Genomic DNA, 26,012 nt, shown 5'->3' on the forward strand with positions numbered 1-26,012 from the left:
CCTTCCTTCCTTCCTTCCTTCCTTCCTTCCTTCCTTCCTTCCTTCCTTCCTTCCTTCCTTCCTTCCTTCCTTCCTTCTTTCCTTTTTATTTTTTGAGACAGGGCTTTGCTCTGTCACCCAGGCTGGAGTGCAGTGGTAAATCATAGCTCACTGCAGCCTCAACTTCCTGGGCTCGAGTGATGCACCTACTGCAGCCTCCCAAGTAACTGGGAATATAGATAACTGCCACCACGCTCGGCTAATTTTTTTTTATTTTTTGTATAGGTAAGGTCTCGCCCTATTGTCCAGGCTAGTCTCAAACTCACGGGCTCAAAGAATCCTCCTGCCTCAGTCTCCCAAACTGCTAGGATTACAGGTATGAGCCACCACGCCTGGCCCAAAACTCTACTTTCAAATAGGGTCACATTCTGAGATATTGGGAGTTAGGACTTTAACATATCTTTTATGGGGGGCACAATTCAACCTACAAAACAAAGATGAAGAGAATTTACTTATCGGAGACTCTTACTAAAAGAATCTGCTGAAGGATTTCCTTTATCAAGAAGGAAATTAGGCCAGGTGCAGTGGCTCACGCCTGTAATCCCAGCACTTTGGGAGGCTGAGGCAGGTGGATCACCTGGGGTCAGGAGTTCAAGACCAGCATGACCAGCATGGTGAAACCCCATCTTTACTAAAAAATACAAAAAGTAGCCAGGCGTGGTGACACACACCTATAATCCCAGCTACTCGGGAGGCTGAGGCAAGAAAATTGCTGGAACCCGGGAGGTGGAGGCTGCAGTGAGCTGAGATTGAACTATTGCACTCTAGCCTGGGTGACAGAATGAGACTACGTCTCAAAAAAAAAAAAAAAAAAAAAAAAGAAGGAAATTAAACTCATGAGGAAGAATTAGTATACAAATATGCAAAGAGAAACAATGACCAAACAAACAGTGCAGAGAAGACTCTTGCCTAAGATCATACTGCCCTTAAGTAGTATAATCAGTATTTGTAACCAGGTTGTCTCACAGCTTAGCCCACGCTCTTAACTTTTATAGTCTATACATCTCTGTGAGGACTGTTTCAAAAGTCTCATGAGGTAACGTACAGGACAGTATTTCAGACTTTTTTTGAATTTCAATATTCAGTCACTATTTTATTTTATTTTATTATTTTCTTTTTGAGACAAGGTCTCATTCTGTCTTTCAGGCTGGAATGAAATGGCACAACTGATCTCCACTCACTGCAGCCTTGGCCTCCAGGCTTCACACAATTCTCCTGCCTCAGCCTCCTGAGTAGCTGGGACTACAGGGGCATGCCACCATGCCTGGCTAATCAGTCAGCATTTATTGATCATCTATAATGAGAATCTAAGAAGGTCCCAGAGAATCAAAAGATCAGATCCTTTTGGCCGGGCGCGGTGGCTCAAACCTGTAATCCCAGCACTTTCGGAGGCCGAGACGGGCGGATCACGAGGTCAGGAGATCGAGACCATCCTGGCTAACACGGTGAATCCCCGTCTCTACTAAAAAAATACAAAAAAACTAGCCGGGCGATGTGGCGGGCGCCTGTCGTCCCAGTTACTCGGGAGGCTGAGGCAGGAGAATGGCGTAAACCCAGGAGGCGGAGCTTGCAGTGAGCTAAGATCCGGCCACTGCACTCCAGCCTGGGCTACAGAGCGAGACTCCGTCTCAAAAAAAAAAAAAAAGATCAGATGCTTTTTACTCTTTCTCAAATTAGGGAGGAAAGACTTTGTTTGTTTTTTCTTTTTTTCCCCAGAATAATTTATTCACATCCAGTATCCATTTTGTATTTTTTTTCCCCTGTGGGGCACTGTGATAGATGTTATAGGTACAAGTAGTGGAAGAACCATTATTCCATAATTCTTGATTTCAAGGAGCTTACAGTCTAATAAAAATGTTTTCTAAAAAAAGGTAGAAAGTGTTATATGCCTTGAGAGAGAAACAGATGTTGTGAGGGGAGTTCAGAGGAGAGATATCTTTGCTCTGTGTGATGGGGGATGTAGTGCCCATTTGCTGAACTTTGAAAGACAAACAGGGCCGGGCGCGGTGGCTCAAGTCTGTAATCCCAGCACTTTGGGAGGCCGAGACGGGCGGATCACTAGTCAAAAGATCGAGGCCATCCTGGGTAACACGGTGAAACCCCGTCTCTACTAAAAAAATACAAAAAACTAGCCGGGCGAGGTGGCGGGCGCCTGTAGTCCCAGCTACTCGGGAGGCTGAGGCAGGAGAATGGCGTAAACCCGGGAGGCGGAGCTTGCAGTGAGCTGAGATCCGGCCACTGCGCTCCAGCCTGGGCGACAGAGCGAGACTCTGTCTCAAAAAAAAAAAAAAAAAGAAAGAAAGAAAGACAAACAGGACGACGATTAACTACACCAATGATTTGTTGAGTATCTACTTGTGTGCATGGAGCTATGTTTGGAGATTTTTATCCTGATCTCATTTATTTCTCACAATAACCCTGTTAGGTCAATATTGTCATTTTCAAATTAAACACGAGAAGATTGAACCTCATTAAAAATAGGTGGCAGATCCTGGACGCGATGGCTTGCCTATAATCCCAGCCCTTTGGGAGGCCGAGGCAGGCGGATCACTTGAGGCTAGGAGTTGGAGATCAGCCTGGGCAACACGGCGAAACCCCGTCTCTGCCAAAACTACAAAAATTAGCCGGGCACGGTGGCAGGCGCCTGTAATTCCAGCTACTCGGGAGGCTGAGGCAGGAGAATCACTTGATCCCGAGAGGCAGAGGTTGCAGTGAGCCGAGATCGTGCCACTGCATTCCAGCCTGGGTGACAGAGCGAGACCCTGGCAAAAAAAAAAAAAAAAAAAAAGGCCGGGCGCGGTCGCTCAAGCCTGTAATCACAGCACTACAGCACTTTGGGCGACCAAGGTGAGCGGATTGTTTGAGCTCAGGAGTTTGAGACCAGCTTGGGCAACAAGGTGAAAACCTGTCTCTACAAAAAATCCAAAAACTAGCTGGGTGTGGGTGGTGTGTGCCTGCAGTCCCAGCTACTCGGGAGGCTGAGGTGGGAGGATTGCTTGAGCACGGGAGGTAGAGGCTGGAGTGAGCGGCGATTGCACCGTTGCACTCTAGCCTGGGTGACAAAGCAAGATCCTGTCTCAAAAAACAAACAAACAAGCAAACGTACCAAAAAACAAAACAAAAAACCCAAACCACAAAATATCCAAGTGACTTGCTCAAAGTCACACAATTAGTAAATGGAACCAGACACAAGCTAAAGGTAGACCAAGCTTTGAATCTGGATCAGGCTGGTTCCAAATTCCCTGCCCTTTCATCTCCCTAACAGTTTGTTTTGTTTCTCTCTCTTTCTCTTTCTTTTTCTTTCTTTCACTCTCTATTTTTTTTTTTAAATAAATTTCCTAATTGTTTATGTAGCACTTTCTCTTAGCATAACAGTTTTTAGAGTAGGTAAACTTTTTTTTTCCATTTCCAAAAGTCAAATGTTATCTATTCTTCTGGTTCAAATGCCAGGTCCTTTTATGGCAGAGATTCTCAAAAAAGTGATCCGCAGAGGAGTTGCACCATTAGCTCACTGGGATAGTTTGCAAAAGTGCAAATTTCCAGACCCCATTCTCAAAGATTCTGAGTAAGTTTGAGATGAGACCCAGAGAATCTGCTTTTTTTTTTTTTTTTTTTAAACAAACGTATTCAGCCTCTCTTGAGAACCACTGTGCCTAGAAGGTCTTTGGGAAACTTTTGGAAGTAATAAGTCCGTCTTGGAAAGAACACTCCAGACAAACTTTCCAGTAGTCTTTCCCAAACTGTCATGCCTGAGGTTCTGGACTTATTCTTACTGATCCCTGACAGCACAGTGACTAGCTGAAGGACTCTGATCGACTGATGAGGGTTTGACCTCATCTACATACATCCCAGTTTAGCAGCATATACTAAGCTAGCTGGCAAACTGCTTAAAGCCACATGGGAAATTTGCGCGTTGGGCTATGTCTGGAAGATGTGGAGGAGCAAGCCAGACCTGACCGGTCAGATAGTGAAGACACTGAATCCAAAACCCAAATATTTCAGGGGTCAATTCTCAGAGAAAGGTAGGAAGCCCGGTTAGTCCAACTCATGCGCAGGCGCAGAAGAAAGACGGAGGCACAAAGTAAGGCGCGCCCTTCCCCCACCCTCTTTCAGGCCAACTCCCATTGCGCAGGCGCATGCAGTGCACCAACATGGCCGCCCCCGTGGATCTTGAGTTGAAGAAGGTAAAAGGGTCTTGGGCAGGCGGAGGCCTTCTCTTTGGAGGCTGAGGGGACTATAGGCAAGAATATCGAGTGAGGCACGAGCCTTGCATAAGGAAGGAGGGTCCAGTGGACTAGGGAATGGTTTCCCAGAGTCCTAAGGCCACATTGCGTCTCCGTAAACTGGGGTGGGGGGCGAGCGGCTCTTGCTGGGCAGGAGCCGGTTTGTCTGGGTGAGGTAAGTCTGCGGGCCTATCTCGGGCCTGTGCAGTCTTTCTGAGCTCTAGAGACATTTCGTTGCGTTTGGAGGCTTCAGGGACTCACTTTCATAGTAAGAACTAAAGAGAGCATTTCAAATGGGGGTGCCTTCGTTTCAGGATTTTGGCCGCCCCCCCCCCCCCCCCCCTTTTTTTTAAGTTCTTTTAAAAAAAAAAAAAAAAAAAAGAAAACAAAACAAAACAAAACCTTCTTTTGAAGGACTTGTCAAAAAAACAACAAAACCAGTAAAGTTTTCCAAATAAAACCGGTATCAGAAGGAATTGGGTTTCCTGCTTTCCTCAAACAGTTGCTTATAATGTGTTGTTACTCATATTTTTGCTGTCTAAGAATGATCAGCATTCTAACACCACTAATGACCCCAAACCAGTATGCTTTGTGCGGTGGGGTGGATTGGAAAGGATCCTAGAATTTATCTATTTTAAATCTACTTTTCTAGAAAAGGAACCAGTGCTAGAAGAGTCTGTCAGAGGTTGGGACTAGAATCCAGTATTCTCTGTCTTACACCTCACACATTTTTTTTTTTTTTTTTTTTTGAGACGGAGTCTCGCTCGTCGCCCTGGCTGGAGTGCTGTGGCGCGATTTCAGCTCCCTGCAAGCTCCGCCTCCCGGGTTCATGCCATTCTCCTGCTTCAGCCTCCAGAGTAGCTGGGACTACAGGCGCCCGCCACCACACCCGGCTAATTTTTTTGTATTTTTGGTAGAGACGGCATTTCACTGTGTTAGCCAGGATGGTCTCGAGCTCCTGACCTCGTGATCTGCCCGCCTCGGCTTCCCAAAGTGCTGGGATTACAGGCGTGAGCCACCGCGCCCGGCTACCTCACACTTTTTTGACCACTATTTTGGGTTCTTCAGATGAGCAACATCTTAGTTAAGACTGCCTCTCTGGTCAACTTGTGCAAAGGAAATAGGACAGCCGAAATAGCTGTTGCTTCCAACAAATGAAGCTTTTATTACGGTTCTGAGGATATTATGTGTTTGTGTCCTGCTTTTGTTCTTGTTTTGAATCTTGTAAATTTAGCTCTTAGGTGGAGTTCTCTCATCTTTAACAGTATACTAGCTCATCTTTAACGGTATACTAGCTTCCTTAGCAAGCTGTACAGAGCAGTCAGATAATACCTGGAATTTTACATTTCAAAACAAAATTGTTCATTCTAAAAATTTACCCTTTTTTAATTAAAAGTACCGATTTAAATCAGAGTTTAGTGAATGGATTTTCCTCCTGGTACTTTTGAATTTGTTGCTACATTTGAAAAATGTGGACAGTGAATGCAAACTAAGAAAATGATTACAAACTTAAACTGAATAATTTTGACAAATGATTAATTTAAAAACTTTAAAGGTTTTGTCTTCTAATGTTGTTACAGGGTCCTTTTTTTGGGTGGAGACAAATAGAACATTTCAGGCCCCTCCCCTTCTCCAAAGTAAATCTTTCAAAATCTTACTAGTAGGTGAAAACAAGGTCACAATAAAAATTATGTAGTAACCTTTGCTGTACATTGCAGTCACAAATGTTATTATTAAGGCACAAATTTGAGAGCATGTGAAAGTCATTCCAGGCACTTCAACAAGAGTATCCAAGAACTGTTTATCTTCCAGTTAAGTAAGTGTACGCAAGGGTCAAATTTGGCCTGATGCAATTATTTTGCCAGTGCTTTGCATTTTTTAAATCTTTTTTGGTCTTCCTCTTAAAAATGTTCATAGTATGAATATTACTATAAACAATGGAATGGAAAGATTGCTGAAGTAAGGGGTTAGAAGAAACGTCTTTAAATACACCTTCCTTTCCCTCTAATAGTTGTTCAACCTTGTGCAAGCCACTTTTATCTCTTAACTCATTTAGTTACTTAATTTGTAAATTGTGGATGATGAATCTGCCAATGCTAACTCATGGCATTATTGAGAGGCATAAATTAGATATTTATTATATTTCCTCATTCTTATATTAATATTCCCATATTAATATTTCAAACTAATGTGAGAAAGTGCTTTGAAACCTAATTGTGCAATACAGATGTAGTGAGTTATTACTTTTATGGTTCTTGTTTTGAATCTCTGGGTTTCATCCTTGACTATTGCATTTATTTCTTTTACTACTCCTTGAATACTTGCTACTTAATATGGTTATTATTTAATGGTGCATTTGTTTTACTTCACACTGATTGTATCTGATTGATGATTGTAAATTCAGTATTTAGTATGGTGACTTGATCGTTTACAGTTATGTTGACTTACTGATATTTGGTAAATTTCACAACTTTGTCTCTGGCTAGCATGTTTTGTTTTAATATATTTGGATTTGACATAAATGTTTTCCTGTAAAATATTTAACCTACTAAATCATGGACTTGTTTTTATTAGGCCTTCACAGAGCTTCAAGCCAAAGTTATTGACACTCAACAGAAGGTGAAGCTCGCAGATATACAGATTGAACAGCTAAACAGAACGAAAAAGCATGCACATCTTACAGACACAGAGATCATGACTTTGGTAGATGAGACTAACATGTATGAAGGTGTAGGAAGAATGTAAGTAAAATGTGTCTTTGATGGAGTTATTTTGGGAGTGCTTTTGTCCAAATTAAATAGAATGTGTTCGACCGGGCGCGGTGGCTCAAGCCTGTAATCCCAGCACTTTGGGAGGCCGAGACGGGCGGATCACGAGGTCAGGAGATCGAGACCATCCTGGCTAACACTGTGAAACCCCCTCTCTACTAAAAAATACAAAAAACTAGCCGGGCGAGGTGGCGGGCGCCTGTAGTCCCAGCTACTCCGGAGGCTGAGGCAGGAGAATGGCGTAAACCTGGGAGGCGGAGCTTACAGTGAGCTGAGATCCCGGCCACTGCACTCCAGCCCGGGAGACAGAGCGAGACTCCATCTCAAAAAAAAAAAAAAAACAAAACAAAAAATAGAATGTGTTCGTCTTAAACTTGGGTTAGGCCAGGCGTGGTAGTTCATGCCTGTAATCCCGGCACTTTGGGAGGCCATGGTGGGTGGATCACTTGAGGGCAGCTTGGCCAATATGGTGAAACCCTGTGTCTACCACAAATAAAAAGATTAGCGGAGCATGGTGGTACTTGCCTATAGTCTCAGCTACTTGGGAGACTGAAGCAGGAGAGTCATTTGAACCCCGGAGGTGTGCCCACTGCACACCAGCCTGGGCAACAGAGCTAGACTCCGTCTCAAACAAAACAAAACAAAAAAACTCAGTTTAAAGTATCTTTTTTTTTTTTTTGAGATGGAGTCTCGCTACATCACCCAGGCTGGAGTGCAATGGCCCGATCTTGGCTCACTGCAACCCCTGTCTCCCGGGTTCAAGCGATTCGCTTGCTTCAACCTCCTGAGTAGCTGGGATTACAGGCGCGCCCCACCACATCCGGCTAATTTTTGTATTTTTAGTAGACAGGATTTTACCATATTGGCCAGGATGGTCTCCAACTCCTGACCTCGTGATCCACCCACCTCAGCCTCCTCCTGAAGTGCTGGATTACAGGTGTGAGCCACCACGCCCGGCGGGTTAAAGTATCTTAGAATTAACTTTGAAGATTGTCCAATTAAATGCTTTCTTTTTTTAAAATGAGGAGCTGAACTTCAGGTACATTAATTAAAGTGTTTAATTTTAGACTTCAAAGTCTTTTTTTTTTTTTTTTGATATAGAGTCTCACTCTGTTGCCAGGCTGGAGTGCAGTGGTGTGATCCCGGCTCACTGCAACCTCCACCTCCTGGGTTCAAGCAATTCTGCCTCAGCCTCCTGAGTAGCTTGGACTACAGGCGCGTGCCACCACACCCAGCTAATTTTTGTATTTTTAGTAGAAATGGGGTTTTACCGTGTTGGCCAGGATGGTCTCAATCTCTTGACCTCTTTATCTGCCCGCCTTGGCCTCCCAAAGTGCTGGGATTACAGGCGTGAGCCACCGTCCCTGGCCTTGAAGTACATTTCTTAAGTGCTTACTTTCCTGTTCTGTCTATGATTACGTACTTAAGTGTGTAAGTTCAGTAATAAAAATGATTTATCATGGAAAATGTTTATAGCAATGTTATATTGTATGTGAAGAAGATTTATTTAAGTAGGTGCAGTTTTAACCTCCTCTTCCCTACTTAATTTGTTAGGAGTGATACAAATCGTAAATCTTTCCGATACCTGATCAGTGTTATAAAATAAAAATAAAGATTCAATTGTCATTTAAATACACTTATTCTGGCCAGGCGTGGTGGCTCATGCCTGTAATCTCAGCACTTTGGGAGGCCGAGGTGGGTGGATCCCCTAAGGTTAGGGGTTTGAGACCAGCTTGGCCAACATGGTGAAACCCCATCTCTACTAAAAATACAAAAATTAGCGAGGCGTGGTGGCGCACACCTGTCACAGTTACTCATGAGGCTGAGGCAGGAGAACCGCTCGAAACTGGGAGGTGGAGGTTGCAGTGAGCCGAGATTGCGCCATTGTACTCCAGCCTGGGCAACAAGAGTGAAACTCTGCCTCAAAAAAATAAAAAATAAAAAATACACTCACTCTAAGTGTCATGCGTTGTTCTAGTAGGAGGACAACTCACATGTGAGAAATCTAGTAAATTACTTTTGTTTGTTCTAATTAATACACAATTAACTTCATACATTTCACTTTTTTTCCTTTTAAAAGCATATTACCCTTGTGAAAGAGAACAGGTCTGCTTCCTATTCTTTAAGCAGAAAAGAAGGAATGGAAAAGCCCTTAAGTACAGGTCACATTCCACTACAGTGAGCTAAAAGGAGAAGACAGATTTTTTTTTTTAAGTTGGGGAGGTACAGCAGGAGGGTTTTTCTGGAATTTGGTCTTTGAGTATTACTTAGTAAGTAGACCATTATTACTTCAGGTTTGGAGATCTTTTAGTTAGAATGGAATTTGACCTCAGTCATGGGATGACTTGTTTTGTGATTGATTTGAAGAAAGAATAACATGTGCAAAATTTAATAATGGCTTTGGAATGACATCATGAGAAGTAGACCCTGCTCATCACTGACTAATCCATATCTTTTTGGTTCAGAATTAGATTATGTTAAATTGTTCATCTGATTTGCTTTCTCAGAATGAATAATATAGCACAAGTAAATTTCATGTCCAAGCTTATTTCATTTTAGCTTAAGAGGATAAGGATCCCAATTTGAGAGTTTGTTACTGGGACACAAAAGAATTGGGATGAGAACAAAGTAGAACCCTCGAATATGTGTCTGTGTAGTATGAAATGCATTGTTGGCATTCACTACAGGATAATTTTATCCTTAATGTGAATATCCTTTGGTCTTAAAACAGTAATGCCAGCTTTATTAAAATGTTGTACTTGGATTTCACATCACTGCACTAGCCTTCGTTTGCAATAGCTGAAGAATTCCTTTTTCAAAATAGAAAAACCGTTTCACTCCCTTTGGGCCTTTGAGCTACAGTGAAGTTTTAATTTTTAATTAGAATAGTTTCATTTATTAAACGTTCTGTGGAAGTGTCAGGAGAGTTGCTTTTTGTACGTATTGTCCAAAGTGCTACAGATAGGTTGTTTTCCATACAAAGAATTTTAGAGTTTAAAGGCTAGGATATGAATTAATAAATGGTAGAATGGTATTATTTCCAGAAGGTTTATTTCATATAAATTATGTTTCTTAAAAGAAGTGTGGAGTTTTAAATGTTTGAATAAAGTTGAGCTTCTATGTGATTTCAGACTTCTGTTTTAAATTTGACTTTTGTGCTGTCTGCATCTCACCGGGAGTATGAGTTTGACCCTGCATTGTAGGGGCATGTAAGGTGAATAGCGTTTGTTGTTTGGCTAGCGTATTAGTGCCCTGAGAGGAAGAAAAGACTTGCTGAGTATTAGTCTGGTCATGAGGATGTTCTCTTTCTTGATGCTAAACCTGAAATATCTATTTCTGAATTTATAGTCTTGAGTAATTTTGGGTATCATTGTGATTCACTTCTTTAATTCTAGTCTTTACCTTAATTTGTTTTTTTCTTTTCCTTTTTGAGTGTTATTTGGGAATTCTGATTAGAATATTACTTTTTCCCAAAGTTTCATTTTAAAACCACAGATAATAAAATCCAAAACTTCATTTTTCTTTTAGAACCTGTGGTGGATTTTCCCATTGCTGAAATTCGGGTCTCATTGCTTCTTGCCTGGACTTTTATGATAGCATCTTAACTGTTCTTTCTTCCTGCCTTCATTCTGTCCAAATCCATTCTTCACTTATCTGCCAGAATTAATCATGTTAATATTCTTCATAAAATCCTTTGTTCATCCTCTGTTGTTCACAGGATAAAATCTAAACTTGTTGACCTTGCATTCATGGTTATTCATAATCTGTTCTTAATTTACCCTTTGCCTCAGGTCCCACCACTTTCTTTTTTCGGAGTTAGGATAGCATGTACATTTCATCTTATGGACCTACCTTCTACTGGTTTGTGTTATGTGTTGAGAAGAATTTTGAGATGTCAAATGGGTTTTAAACATGCTTTAATTGATTAGTGATGTCAGTTACACAGTGAGGGTAGAAGAGTAGTAGCACATGTACCAGAAATTGTTATCCTACCCTTGCCACATAGGTTTCCTCACACATGTTATGTTTTTGTGCTTTTTTGCTTTTGCTCAGTCTTTGGAGAATAACATTGTGCTTGGCTGGCAGTATTCCTTTTTTACTTGTGAAATTCTCATCCTTCAAAACATAGCTTCACTCTTACTTTGCCTCTGAAGATTTCTCTATCCCCTGGGGCAGACTCATTCACTCTTTCCTTGGTGATAGCAGGGCTTTTGTTCCTATAGCTAGTAAAGCACATTGAGTGTGTAGGTGTGTTTAAATGGGTCAGTCTTCCCAACCAGATTGTCAGCTCTGGGAGACCATATATATATATTATCTTTGTTTCCTCATTCTCAGTATAATGTCTGGCACAAAATAGCTGTTAAATGTGTATTGATTTGAATTGAATCTTATTCTTTTTTCTTGCCTAAAATAACTTTTTTCTTTTGGTTTCTTAGAAAAAAAAGTATTTTAGAAAGTAGCGGACACTTAAGAATGAGTTTATTATCCTATTTTAATATATGATCCATGTAAGATGAAATTATAAAAGTAACATATTTTGACTAAGGTCAAAAAAATTATATCTGCCCAAAATCACGTCCTCTGATCTGACAGGATTAATTCTTTATTAAATATATTGAGAAGGTTGTCTAATTCTAAATACCAGCCAGTTGAAGAGATACTGAGAACTGAAAGTACAGAAAACTGAAAGCTTCAAGATTATGCTTGAGGGTAGTATAATCCTTAGAGAATAAAGGCTATTTTATGCATAATAATATCAATATATTTTTATCCATTTTACCTTCCTCATCTTCGCATAGCATGTAAGTCAGAGGTTTTTTTTAGGGTATGTATTTAGTAAACAAATCATTGCAGGCCCAGATATCTTTCATTTCATAAGTATGGACACATTTTGTAGTGTTAAATACCTCTTATATGTGGCTATTTTTGGTTTAAAACAAGGAAAGTCAAGCTACAGGATAAGAGATGATGAATTGCTATATACTGTAAGCTCTGAGTATTTGTTGCTCAAAGTTATATTCCATCCAGTCTTTTGGCATGTTGCCAGCACATTTTAGTTCTCTTACTTCATATTCTTTAGAGAGGCTGTTATGTAGCCTGATACTACTACCACCAATTTCTGGTTTTGCTACTTAAGCTGTTTGTGAGCTGACCTCACCATACTGCTTTGAGAACTATGATGAAAGTTACAACTGGGGAATGATCTGTCTGAATATTTGGAAGTGTTTGTCTTTGCATCTTTCTAGCATGCAAGGAGGGAATAGACAAATCTCAAATGTTATGTGAATATTTCTTGTATATATTTTTCATGGATAAAAATGTTTATAATTGCTTGTGTGGGGGTTTTCTTCCTTTTCTGCCTTGCATGGTAGAGGATAGGAGTATTTTAAAAATAAGAATTACATTTGAAAGTGCACATAAATGACATTTGACCATACTAGTGTTTGAAAGGACCATCATTAGAATAAATGTCAAACTTATTTTTATGAACAATAAGTATGATCCTAACCCTGATTTGATGTCAGATCTATTATTTGAACATCCTTTTTGCTTCAGCATTACATAAATAACATTTCTTTTTTCCAAAAGAGACAAATTAACTTTTTTTTGATATAAGAGGAACTTGAGTAGATTAGCCTTTAAAAAGAACAATTAGTACCTTTTTAAAACTTGAACCTAACTAAAAATAACTTTGTACCATATTTAAACTAATTTAGAGGTATGCTACCATTCTGTGGGTATTTTTTACATTTAAGGAACTAAGAATGAACAATGGTATAAATCTGCCAACTAGATAAGTGTCTAGCAATGCAAAAATTTCTGTTTGGGAGCGGTGTTACTATTTCTACTTGTTGAAGTAATTTAATGGTTGATCTCTAATGGTAGAAAGATCCAGAAATGTAGAACTTAAGATACATGTGGCATGAGTAGAAAGTGAAACAGTAGGTGTATTCCTGATAGGTAACAAATTAAAAAAAAATCTGAATAGTTAAGCAGTTTTTCAGTTGTTTAGGTTGTAGAAATCTGAACTCTTTATGACAGCTTGGCTGAACTGCCCTTTGTTTAAAATGTTATGTTGGTTTTGTTGTGATTGTACTTGTTACTTTGGGTGTTGACCTATAATTTGAATTGTGGCATTTAGTAAAGGTGGGATGAAATATTTGCAGCTTCCCTTAGTTATGTTAAATATTAATAGAAAGGGGTATGCTCATGCTGCTTCAAGTTTTGCAACCCTTTTACAATTTCATGTAGCTGTAGAATTGGTCTTCCAGTCAATCTGAGGTAATTTTAAAACTGAAGAAATGGTCATACTATATTTTATTACTAAGAGATTAGGAAATGAAATTTTACAAATCTTAGTATAGTAAATATTATTGATATTGTTGATAAATACTGTTGATACTATAGTAAAAATAGTTTATATTGTTGCTCTCAGCAGAATCAAGTTTGGATATTTTATTTAGTGCATACTACAGGGAAAAAAATAATGTGTAAGATTACTTTTGGTGTGAGAGTCACATTGCAAATGCAAATTTATAAATTCCTTTCATACCCTCTTTAAAGGTATTAATCTGTATTTTAGAGAAAGTGAAGCAAAGATAGTTGTCAAAAGTAAGATGAGATTATTTTTTAGATTAAAAAATTTTTTTTAGATTTTACTTAAAGGAAGAGAAGTTCTTGGTGTTCAGCTGCTTTTACTAATAGAACATGACCCACCCTTCTTGTGTTTTTATACAGAGCCATTTAAAGTCATGGCTTTCATTGCCCAGAGTTCTAAGGGAAAACAACAACAACTTTTCCTGTTGTGCAGGGAAAAATGACTTCAGTTTTGTTGATGTTGAATATGTATATAACCCCAGATGGGCACACTCTCCTCTTATACAGATTTAGTACTCTGGGGAGAGGAGATTTTAAAGTAATATTATTAATTTCCTTAACTTGTCAGTGATTTAAAAGCTTGATGTTCATTTTTAAGTAATATTCTTAATTTCCTTAAGTTGTCAGTGATTTAAAAACTTGATGTTCATTATAACTCTGCTCTACTGCTGTCTAGAATAACGTCACTGTTTTTGTGCCAGAGGGAGTTAACAAACATTTGCGTAAGAATTACATAGTCCTGTTTCTTCTGCAGATGAGTACTTTTTAATAATTCTTTCCCTGCTTCCCCTCCCATATGCCCCAGAGTCTAAAGATTCTCACCAAAACACAGGAAATTAATTTTGAAAATGTTATGTTAATTAGATGTCTATTGTTAAAAAAGGGAAAAGAAGTCTGTTATCTTGGAGAGTACAAACATACTAAAATAAACTTGTTATGGGGTTACTTATTTTAGGCTTTGGACCTGTTTTAAAAACATAAATGTAATTGATTCATTTAGCAACTTGGTGGACTTTGCTTGCTTCTGCATTTCCTGACATCAAAAGACCTGGCTTTTTTTTTTTTTTTAACTGACAAAGGATTAAACAAAATCAACCTTTGTTGTATGAAAAGTGGTCATTTTCAGGATACTACAGTGTTTTCCAGTCGATGATAAGCAACTGAGCGAAAGGTGAAAAGTACCATTTGCTTCCTGTTCCTATGTAAAAAAATTAAGGTAGCAGCAGTCTTGAACTGTTACTTTGTCACTGAGGAATTATGTGCTGTAACTGACTTAATTAGCTGAATTTCTCCGAAAACAGTCAATTTTAAGCCGTAACAAGAATCTTCTGATTTTAGCTGCCACTTATCTCATAGTGCAAAGTTAGGAATAACTTACTATCTAATCTGAGAGAGAGAACTGAAATGTTGATGTCAAGGAACGTAATCTACTCAATGAAATATCCAAGAAGGAGCTCAGAAAAATACTGACTTGGAAGGTGAATCAGTTCATATATACGAACACATACTTGGTAATGCCTTTTGTCATTCTTTTTTATTTCTAATATCAGGAATTGCTGTTAACTGCAAATATCCTTTACTCTCGTGAAATAATTAGGATTACTAGTGTGTTACACGTACTATTAGTGCCCATGCTTTTGTGAAGAGTGTATGCTTATTTTATTTATATAATTTAAGTTCAAATAGACCTGTCTGGGAGAATGTTATTTCATTGTCCTGGCCAGGAACTCTTATTACCAACTCTTGTTTTGCAGTAGATCAGTTGTCTTGAAATGAACTAGATTACTTGGAGGCCACTATCCTTTTTGCTTTGAAGAGGACTTGAAATATTCTGAAACCAAAATTTGTACAGCAACAGGAGCCTAGTATCAAAAATGTATCTTTAAATAGATAAGAGCATGACTGCCCTAAGCCCAACCTTTACACTGGCTCAGAGTAAAAAGATTTGGATCACAATATGCATCCTGTATGTGTGTGTCTGACTGAGACTTTGAGATTTGTGCCCAAGTATATTTATATTTCTCTATGACATTCTGCTTTTGTACCAGGAGTACTCTGCTCTCTATCTGTCCTCTAATACTTATTGGATAGTAATTTTAAAATATTTTATCTATTGCTATATTTTAACTTACTAGTAAAATAAAGATCATATCTTGGAAAAAATTGTGGAATAACTCACTGCCTATATGTGGAAATGTTTGGGGTTTGATGAAGCCAGAGTAAAAGTAGTAAACATCAGAGGTGCTTACTTACCGGAATACTTAGAATACCAAATAGTAACCTGAAATAAACATCATGTTTAAAATAGATTAACATACTGCTGCTTCAATAGTTTTGATTTAAAAATAGGCAGTAATTTTTAATTAGTAAAAATTGAACATAGCAGTGTGTGTTACTCTACTGGAACAAGGAATGCTTATATGGGATTGGGTTCTGGAAGGGACAATGATTCTCCAGTAATTCCAGTGAGTTCTCAGTCCTTATCTTATTCGACCTATCAGTAGCATTTGGTCCTGTTGATCTTTCTTCCTTGAAGCACTTTCTTACCTTGGCTTGCAGGATACCACTTCTTGGTATTCCTGCTACCTCACTGTCCATTCCTTCTCAGCCTCCTTTACTATCTTCATTTCTTTTGCATCTGTAAGTATTAAATTGACTTTGGACTTATCCCTTGGATTTTTTTTCTTTTTTCTTTTTTTGTCTATATGTACTCAGTCTCTTAATAATCTCATCCAGGAGTGTCTCTAAATGCATTTTTTTTTTTTTTTTTTTTTGGGATGGAGTCTCGCTCTGTCGCCCAGGCTGGAGTGCAGTGGCCAGATCTCAGCTCACTGCAAGCTCTGCCTCCCGGGTTTACGCCGTTCTCCTGCCTCAACCTCCCAAGTAGCTGGGACTACAGGCGCCCACCACTGTGCCTGGCTAGTTTTTTGTATTTTTTTAGTAGAGACGGGGTTTCACCATGTTAGCCAGGATGATCTCGATCTCCTGACCTCGTGATCCACCCGTCTCGGCCTCCCAAAGTGCTGGAATTACAGGCTTGAGCCACCGTGCCCGGCCTCTAAATGCATTTTTATGTACTGACAACTCCCAGATTTTTAATCTTTAACTTAGACCCCTTCTCTGAACTCCAGACTTGTATATTCAGCTGCCTACTTTACATCTTCATGTGATGGTCTAATAGGCATCTCAGAATTAACTTGGCCAAAATAAAATTTTTGCTGTTTACAAACAAACCATCTCCTCTCTCAGTATTACTAAGTGGGTTTTCCACGCTTCAAGTTTTTCCAAATCTTGGAGTCACCCTTGGCCCCTCTCTTTCAATCTTATATTTAGCTCATTATCAAATACTATTGACTCTATCTTTAAATTTTGTTCAGAATCTGAAGACTTCTACTTACCACCACCCTGGTCTAATTTACCATTGGTTTATGGCAATTGCTTCCTAACTAGGCTCCTTGCTTCTGTCCTTAACCCTTGGCTGTTTTCAACTGATCAGCCAGAGTAATCCTTTTAAAATGTAAGTGAAGATCACTGTAGTCAAATGGCCTCCCATTTCATCAGTGAAAAATACAAAGTCTTTTGCACTTGCCAGTTTCTCTGCCTGAAGTCTTCTTCCAGGTGTCTCCATGGCTTACCCTTTCTCTTCCTTCAGGTCGTTTCTAAAAAGGGAATGAGGCCTTTCATGACCATCCTATTTACAAGTCAAACTTGAAGCGTTTGCCATGTTGTCCAGGCTGGTCTCGAACTACTGACCTCAAGTGATCTCCCCCACCTTGGCCTCCCCAAGTGCTGGGATTACAGGTGTGAGCCACCATGCACGGCCAGCAACTTTGTTTTTTTAGAGTGGTTTTAGGTTACAGAAAAATTGAGCAGAAAGAGCAGCGGGCTGTCACTCCCTTTTCACTCTCTCCCATGCTGTTTCTTCTCTTATTAACATCTGGCATTAGTGTGGTACATTTGTTACAATTGATGAAAAAATATTGATAAATTATTGTTAACTAAGATCCATAGTTTACATTAGGGGTCACTCTTTGTGTTATTATACAGTATAGTTTCACTGTCCTCCAAATCCCTTCTGCTCTACCTGTTCTTCCTTCTTCCCCTTCCTTCCGCACTCTCTTCCCTGGTGACCACTGACCTTTTTACTGTTTCTATATATAGTTTTGCTTTTTCCGAAATCTCGTATCGTTGGAATGATGCAGTATATAGCCTTTCATACTATACTGGTTTCTTTGACTTAGCAATATGCATTTAAGGCTCCTCTGTGTCTTTGTAGCTTGATACCTCATTTCATTTTGTTGTTGAATAATTTTCTATTGTATGGATGTACTGACAGTTTATCCGTTCACTTATTGAAGAATATTTTGGTTGGTTCCAAGTTTTGGCAGTTACAAATAAAGCAGCTGTAAACATTTGCACATGTGCATAGAAGTTTTCAAGTCATTTGGATAATGGAGTGCATTTGATTGATCATCTGTTAAGCTTTGTAAGAAGCTGCCAAACTATCTTCCAAAGTGGGCTGTACCATTTTTGCATTCCCACCATCAGCGAATGAGAGTTTCTGTTGCTTCACAGCTTCACCAGCATACGGTGTTCTCAGTGTTTTGGATTTTATCCATTATACTAGGTGTGTGGCAGTATCTCATAATTTTAGTTTATAGTTCCCTAATAACATATGATGTTGAATATCTTTTCACATGCTTATTTGCCATCTGTGTTATCTTTGGTGAGATGTCTGTCAGATCTTTTGCCTGTTTTAAATATGATCGTTTGTTTTCTTATTGTTGAATTTTAAGAGTTCTTTGCATAATTTAGATGCAAGTCCTTTATCAGATACGTGTTTTGCAAATATTTTCTTCCATCTGTGGCTTGTCTTTTCTTTAGCTTTTTGTTTTTACAGTACTTCCTGACCTTCTCATATTGCAGTAAGCTCCAGGTTCATCTTGTATTTTCCCTGCTGAGCCCTTGGAGTCGTTTCTCCAAGAAGCTGTGGTTCCTGATTCCTTTTAATGTGTAATGATTATTTAGAAAGCTATATCTGGTCATTGGGTTTATTTGTTACTACTGAGGTGTTACTGTTTCTAGGCCCTCTGGTGACTAGCAATAGATAATATGTGTATATATGCTACTGATTCATGTGTATGCACATATCTACATTTGTTTCTGTGTCTATTCATCACTGTACACATACTAAGCTGAATATGAGTTTATATGGATATCTCCGACTCTTTTCGATATCGCAGTGTTCATTTTAGCCTTCCTTTCTTGCTTATTTGTAACTTCTCTCTAACATGAGAAACCTGGCTCCTATGGTCCATTGTCCATTTACTTATTTATTTATCCCAGTACACATATAAAGCAATTTCAGAATTGTTTGCCTGTATCTCCTGTGAGAAACAAATTTAACCAACTAGTTAATCCAAGGTTGATTGGATTATTTGTATACATGTATTCACATATACACATATTTATAATAACTTACATTAGAGCCATTATAGTATGGTACAAGAAAGACTAAGTATTCTAATCTAATACATACAAGCTGGGCAAGGTATTTAACCTGATTAGGTCTTATTTTTGTACTTGGTAATTTTTTACATACTTAGAAAACATTGGCCGGGCATGGTGGCTCACTCCTATAATCCCAACTCTTTGGGAGGCCAAGGTGGTTGGATCGCCTGAGGTCAGCAGTTCGAGACTAGCCTGGACAACGTGGTAAAATCCTATCACTGCTGAAATAACAAAAATTAACTGGGTGTGGTGGCAGGCACCCATAATACTAGCTACTCCAGAGGTTGAGGCACGGGAATTACTTGAACCCTGGAGGTGGAGTTTGCAGTGAGCTGAGGTGGCATCACTGCACTCCAGCCTGGGCAACAGAGCAAGACTGTCTCCCCCCCCCCCAAAAAAAAAAAAATTGAGGATTCAAGAGGAAACATTTTTCAAGCGATGAATTTTAAAAAAGCTATCTCTTTCTTTTCCAGTCCCATTTTATCTTTGTGTAAATCCTTTTTTATTTTACTTATTTTTTCATCTTGCAAATGGAATGACATGTTGATTTTTTTTTTTGTTTTGTTTTGAGACAAGAGTCTCACTCTGTCTCCTAGGCTGGAGTGCAATGGTACGTTCTTGGCACACTGCAACCTCCGCCTCCTGGGTTCAAGTGATTCTCCTGCCTCAGCCTCCTGAGTAGCTGGGATTACAGGCACCTGCCACCACACCAGCTAATTTTTTTGTATTTTTAGTAGAGATGGGGTTTCACCATGTAGGCCAGGCTGGTCTCGAACTCCTGACCTCAAGTGACCCACCTACCTCAGCCTCCTAAAGTGCAGGTATTACAGCTGTGAGCCGCCACACCTGGCCAACATGCTAATTTTTTAAATGTGAGTTTTTGCTTACTTTATTGACATCTTTACATGTCAATAAAAATACTGTTTTTTTTTTATTATTTTCAGTTTGGTTTTTTATTTAATTAGTCATTCTTTTAAAAAAATTTATTTATTTTTTAGAGATGGGCCATTGCTATGTTGCCCAGGTCCTGGACTTGAACTCTTGGACTTAAGCCATCCTCACACCTCAGCTTTCTAAGTAGCTAGGACTACAGGTGCATGCCATTATGCCTGGCTGCCCCCTTGGTTTTATCTCCTGTTTTGTATCCTATTTCTGTGCCAGTGTGGATGCTTAAGGTCTCCAGTATTCAGCATAAACTCTCAGGGTAAAAGCCAATTTACTGCTGTCTTACATTCCTCAATTCCCAGTTTCACTTCACTTTGGGCCTTTGTGGAATCCTTCCTTTTGTGTTAGTTCAACAAAATGTTAAAAACAAAATTTTTTTTTTTGCTTTGTTTTTAATCAGGAGTGTTCAGGGTATCTGCTCTTCATTATGCCAATAACAGAAGTCTCTAACTCACTGAGCAGTCCACAATGTGGATGTGCCGTAAAGTTTCCTTACTAAGGAAGTGACTGAGAAATATATTCAATTAAACAAAAATTAAAGTAGAAAAAATTCAATTTATTTCTACTTTCTTCCGTGCTAAAAATTACAACATAAAAATTCAGTAACTTTCCCCACCTGTGGAGTTAGGCAAAGAAGCAAGATAGGCTCATTCTTATGTCTCTTCTATGCTGCTTAATTTGTGGATACCCTGAAACCTAAATGCTATTAGGATACGTTTTTAGATACCCTCTAAAAATTTCCCACCCAAAGTGAACTTGTCATAAGCATTTTGTTGTTTCTGAATAGCATGTGTCTAGGTGACCATACTTTGGAAAGTGTGTCCAAAATGCAGCAGTGCAACTGATCTGGGATTGTGTTTTGGGCAGGTAAACAACGGTTTTGATTCATACTGAGTTATAAGAAAGTGGAAGTTGTACCAAACTGCAGGACGATTTAGAAAACGGAGTCTGGTGTTTCTCAAATAATCAAAACCAAAGCCATCAGAATTATGTTTTCAAATGGCATAATTACAAATAAATGAAGAAGTGAAATAGCAGGTTACAAGTCCTTGAGAGTGGTCATTGCAGAGGCACATGGCATTACTTTCCAGGTCAAAGAAGAGGCCTTTTGCAAAGCATCGACTCGAATTCAGGTTATATAATCCTGAGTATTTGAAGCATATTATCTGTATATTATTTGTCATGAGAGGATACTTTCCCTCTTTGTGGTTTATTTTTCCTTATTGGTACATTTTGAACTCTAGAATTCTTTATTTACTATTTGGCTTTCCATAAACAATCAGGCAGAATGACTATGAGATTCTGTGCATTGAGAAACTGTGTACATAAGACTTGCTTATGAAAAGACTCATATTATCATGATAAATCCTTTCTCTCCACATAGTATCTGATAATCCAATGCCCCTTTAAACAATAGGAAAGATGTTTTCCAAATACTTTTTTTCAGAAATCAGATGTTTCTTGCAGCCCTTTCCAATCTTCATACAATATATCTTTGCCATTTTTTAAATTGAGGACTAAACCAAACTTTCCATAAGTTTTTGTGTTTGAATTTTTACTGTGTAACTACTCTTTGAGGTAGACATTTGCATTTACCCAACACTCATCCTTGTTTAAAACTTGCGTAGCTGAGATGTCCTTAGGCTTATAGTAGTAAGTTGGCCAGCTTCGGTGGAATCTCTCTGGCCTTTGAAGTTGGCACAGTCCAATATAGCTACCTCAAAGGATATGTGGTCATGGAAAAACATGTTTTTGTTGTTGAGTGTTCTTGCTTTCTAGTAATTTTATTTTCTGCTCAAGAGATTTAGTATCTGTTCAGATACTTTATTTTTAAAGGCCACATAAGTAATGACTTGACCTCTAATCTTAGCTTTGAAATTTTCCCAGACACTAATAAAGATGATGTCTGATGACCTTTTGAGAATAGTACTCATTGGCCAGCTATCAGTGCTACTTAAAAATGCATATTTTACTCAAAAAATTATTGCCATGGCTAAAAGACTTTCTCAGTAAAATCACATGTTATGACATAATTTGGTGACTCTTGCACCTTGTTTTAGAATAGTTTTTACACGGCATTACTGAGACTTAATACTGTTCAAAACAACTCTTCTCTTCAAATACAAATATGAGTTAGTTCTGAGAAAAGTATTCTGTAAACCATAATCTTATTTGAAATAGCACCTGTCTCTTGGATCCAGTAAGAATATTTTAGACATGAAGGGTTCTATAGTAAAAGACCTAGAATTAATCCTTGTTTTGCATGAATGTGGGCTATCTTTCCTGTAAATATACAGTAAGGTTTTTACAAATAATCAAGTTACTACTGAAGACTAAGATCATCAGTTAAATTATCTGGGCTGGGCTGGGCGCAGTGGCTCACGCTTGTAATCCCAGCACTTTGGGAGACCAAGGCAGGCAGATCACGAGGTCAGGAGATCGAGACCATCCTGTCTAACATGGTGAAACCCTGTCTCTACTAAAAAATAGAAAAAATTAGCCAGGCATGGTGGTGGGCGCTTGTAGTCCCAGCTATTCGGGAGGCTGAAGCAAGAGAGTGGCATGAACCCGGGAGGCGGAGCTTGCAGTAAGCCAAGATCGTGCCACTGCACTCCAGCCTGGGCGACAGAGTGAGACTCCGTCTCAAAAAAACAAACAAACAAACAAAAAAAACCAAAAAATTATCCGGGCTGGCCGCATTATATAAGCTTAATAATTAGTGGAGTAAAAGAAGTTCATCGGATTGTATTAATATATGTGGTAAGGCTTAGTTATGAAGAAGAGGGGAAAAGGCAGTTTCCTTTCAGGGGTTGGGGCATAGCTAATTGCCCTTTTTGGTCTGTTTTTACTTGTCTTATATCTATAATAACAGACTGTCTTGATAAGAACCCACCTAGGCACAATGATGTTTTTGTGGGGTTGGCAGAGGAAACTGCATGTTGCTACCTTGATATGTTTCCTCGTTTGGCTTTTTGTTAAGAGATGATGTTTAGTTCTTTGTTGCTGAACTCTGTTAGTGCAAAGAGAAGAAAAGTCTTGCTTAATTAACTGCAATATTAAATTGAAATCTATTTTAGCTTCCTTAGACAGTCCTGAAAGAGATTTGCATAACTGGGGTCTTCCCTTGGTTCCAGTGGAGGGGAAATATTTCAGTTCACTTACTTGAGGCCGTAAAAGTTTGTTCTTCCTTTTCCTGCAGCAAGAATTGTGAACATAAAGTCATGAAACAGATTCAGTGTTAATTTTTAAAACGTCTCCATATTTCCACTCTCATCAGTGGCAAATAATGTGCCTGACAGTAAAATGGAAAAAGTTGAAAATTTCCACTTGTACATTTTGAGCTTTTCAGAGGTACTATGCACTCTGGAAATAATAATAAAAGATACTAAGGCTTATACAGTGCTTTTTGTTTGAGGAACTCATATAAACACTAATGCATTGATCTTAACAACAGTACTTGATTGTGACTTTAAAAGGTCATGAGTTACTGCTGCTTTTTTTTTTTTTTTTTTTTTTTTACAAAAAAAAAAGATGGAGGGGCACTCCACTTTACAAATATTGTTTAAAAAATATCTAGATAAAAATTGAAACAGATAACTGAAAAAACAAAACTTATAGGGTTTTTTTTTGTTTGTATGTTGACTTTTCTTTGGCCTATGATATATTTTTATTCCTTTATTATTTTTTCTTTTACATATGAATCTACTTGAAGCCTGATTTTCTTTTCTTTTCTTTCTTTCTTTCTTTTTTTTTTTTTTATGTTTTTAAGACAGGATCTTGCTCTGCTACCCAAGCTGGAGTGCAGTAGCACAATCATGGCTCGCTGCGGCCTTGACATCCCAGTCTCAACTGATCCTCTCACCTCAGCCTCCCGAGTAGCTGGGACTACAGGCGTGTGCCACTATGCCCGGCTAATATTTTAAATTTATTTTTTGTAGAGATGGGGTCTCATCATGTTGCCTGGACTGGTCTTGAATTCCCAGGCTCAGGCAATCCTCCTGCCTCGGCCTCTCAAAGTGCTGGGATTACAGGTGTGAGCTACTGTGCCCAACTCCCGCCACCCCCACCCCTTTTTTATTTTAATGAGACAGGGTCTTGCTATGTTGCCCAGACTAGCCTCAGACACCTGGGCTCAAACAATCCTCCTACCTCAGCCTCCTGAGTATCTGGGACTGTAGGCCCGCACCCCTGTTCCCTGCCTGATTCCTATATTAAATAAGAAAGCAGAATCTACTTTTAAGCCTTTATTCCTACTCAGCCAGGAAGGTTTAAACTTGTGGTGGTTTCCTGAGCTTGACATATTATGTTAATATGCATTTGTCCTTTTAGTTTGTTCAGGTCAATATTTGTGGTATGTAGCTATTGATCTCGATGAATACAATAGTCATGTGGCTTAATTTTCAACATTCTTGTGTTTCATAGGTTTATTCTTCAGTCCAAGGAAGCAATTCACAATCAGCTGTTAGAGAAGCAGAAAATAGCAGAAGAAAAAATTAAAGAACTAGAAGTAAGTTTTTATTGGCAATAGGAGTTAACTTTTGGGAGAAAGTAGTAATGTTATTGTGTCATATTAAATGAAAATGTATGCCTGCCTGCCAAAGTAATGTCATACTATTTTTATTTTTTATAATTACGTTGGAGCCGTGAAGCTGTCATATTCATATTCATAGCGTGTATAAGACCAAAACAAGAAAAAGAATAGTCTCTTCTTTGGAACTGTAGAGAATTTTGATGAGATGGTTTTAACCTGAATGTATTTTGTTCATTGCCCTTGAATGTGTTTATTCTTTAAAAAAAAAAAAAAAAACCATAAACAAAATGTGATGTATATTTAAACAACACATATGTATTGGATTGTGGTGGATAGGCAGGAGAGTGGGTAATAATGATAAATTTTAGAGGATCTTGGTATAGGGTCTTTTTTACACGTTGTAATTCCTTTAACCTAAATTAGGTTCTATATAAGGACAAAGTAGCAAGCTGTAACCAATTAGCTATCTGAAAGATAGTGCTCCAATGAGAACAATTTTTTCTTTTTAGCTAGGGAAAAAGATGATAGGTAACAGTAAGCAAATCTTTGGAAATACTACTTTATTATTGTTATTATTATAGTTTATTTATACATTAAGACCTTTAGTAAGATATTCTTCTTGGGCTTTGGTGAAAGGCCCATCCTGTGTATAGTAAAAGTTAGACTGGACAAAAAGCTGGTTATTACTTCTTACGGACCAAGATTTCCCAACATGTGGGTGGATACATTGACTTCATAGGTCATTTCATCTAATTTCTGTGAGTACTGTTTGAGGCAGAGGATCAGAATCTAACTCATCTCTGCTGAATTTGGGAGCTACAACCTACAACAAGGATTTCTTAGGTTCACTGAATTGGCCTGGCCTGGGAGTATGTAGTATCTTAGATTACTTAGGCTTATTTTTGACTACTGATAGTTGAAACAAACTTGGTAATAGATTTGTAGCTTAGAAAAGTATATTGTAAAAACAAGACAAAAAAGCAAAAAAACTAAGTAAAGGAAAAACAGCCTGTGATAACCAGGTTATTGTTGTGTCCTATTTTAACATTTTAATCAGCTTAACTGTTTTAAGAGGTTCAATTTGATATCTTGTGTTTTTACTCATAAGAAACAATTAAAAACCCAAACAAAATCATTTCATGTAGATAAAACAAAATGCATTTTTGCAACTGTTGGTAAATATATTTAAAATTGTCCTAATGAAATAAGTAGTGAGGTAATGTGTATACAATTCTCTTTATGAAAACAAACATTTGTGTATGAATATTGAAGATGATATGTAAGGATATATATTAAATTGTTAATACTGTTTCCCCTAAAGAAATTAGATGGGACGTAGGGGTAAATGATTTTTTCTTTTTCTTTCTTTCTTTCTTTTTTTTTTTTGAGATGGAGTTTCACTCTTGTTGCGCAGGCTGAAGTGCAGTGGTGTGATGGCTCACCGCAACCTCCACCTCCCGGCTTCAAGCGATTCTCCTGTCTCAGCCTCCCGAGTAGCTGGGATTACAGGCATGCACTACCACGCCCTGCTAATTTTGTATTTTTAGTAGAGATAGGGTTTCTCCTTGTTGGTCAGGCTGGTCTCAAACTCCCAACCTCAGGTGATCTGCCTGCCTC

At 38.5% G+C, this 26,012-nt stretch overlaps 1 protein-coding gene across 2 annotated transcripts in view; it reads left to right on the forward strand.

Moving 5' to 3' along the window:
* The first annotated feature begins 4,152 nt into the window (after positions 1-4,152).
* The window catches only part of LOC111528300 (prefoldin subunit 1), a 57,157-nt gene continuing 35,297 nt past the window's right edge, over positions 4,153-26,012 (forward strand). For both annotated transcript variants that reach the window (XM_023194991.1, XM_023195000.3), the window contains exons 1-3: positions 4,153-4,223; positions 6,837-7,003; positions 24,287-24,371. In XM_023194991.1, coding sequence (XP_023050759.1) covers positions 4,176-4,223; positions 6,837-7,003; positions 24,287-24,371 — 300 coding nt within the window. In that variant the 5' untranslated portion in view covers positions 4,153-4,175. The remainder of the gene's footprint in view (positions 4,224-6,836; positions 7,004-24,286; positions 24,372-26,012) is intronic.

Source organism: Piliocolobus tephrosceles, chromosome 4 (genome assembly GCF_002776525.5).
Source record: "Piliocolobus tephrosceles isolate RC106 chromosome 4, ASM277652v3, whole genome shotgun sequence".
Taxonomy (NCBI): domain Eukaryota; kingdom Metazoa; phylum Chordata; class Mammalia; order Primates; family Cercopithecidae; genus Piliocolobus; species Piliocolobus tephrosceles.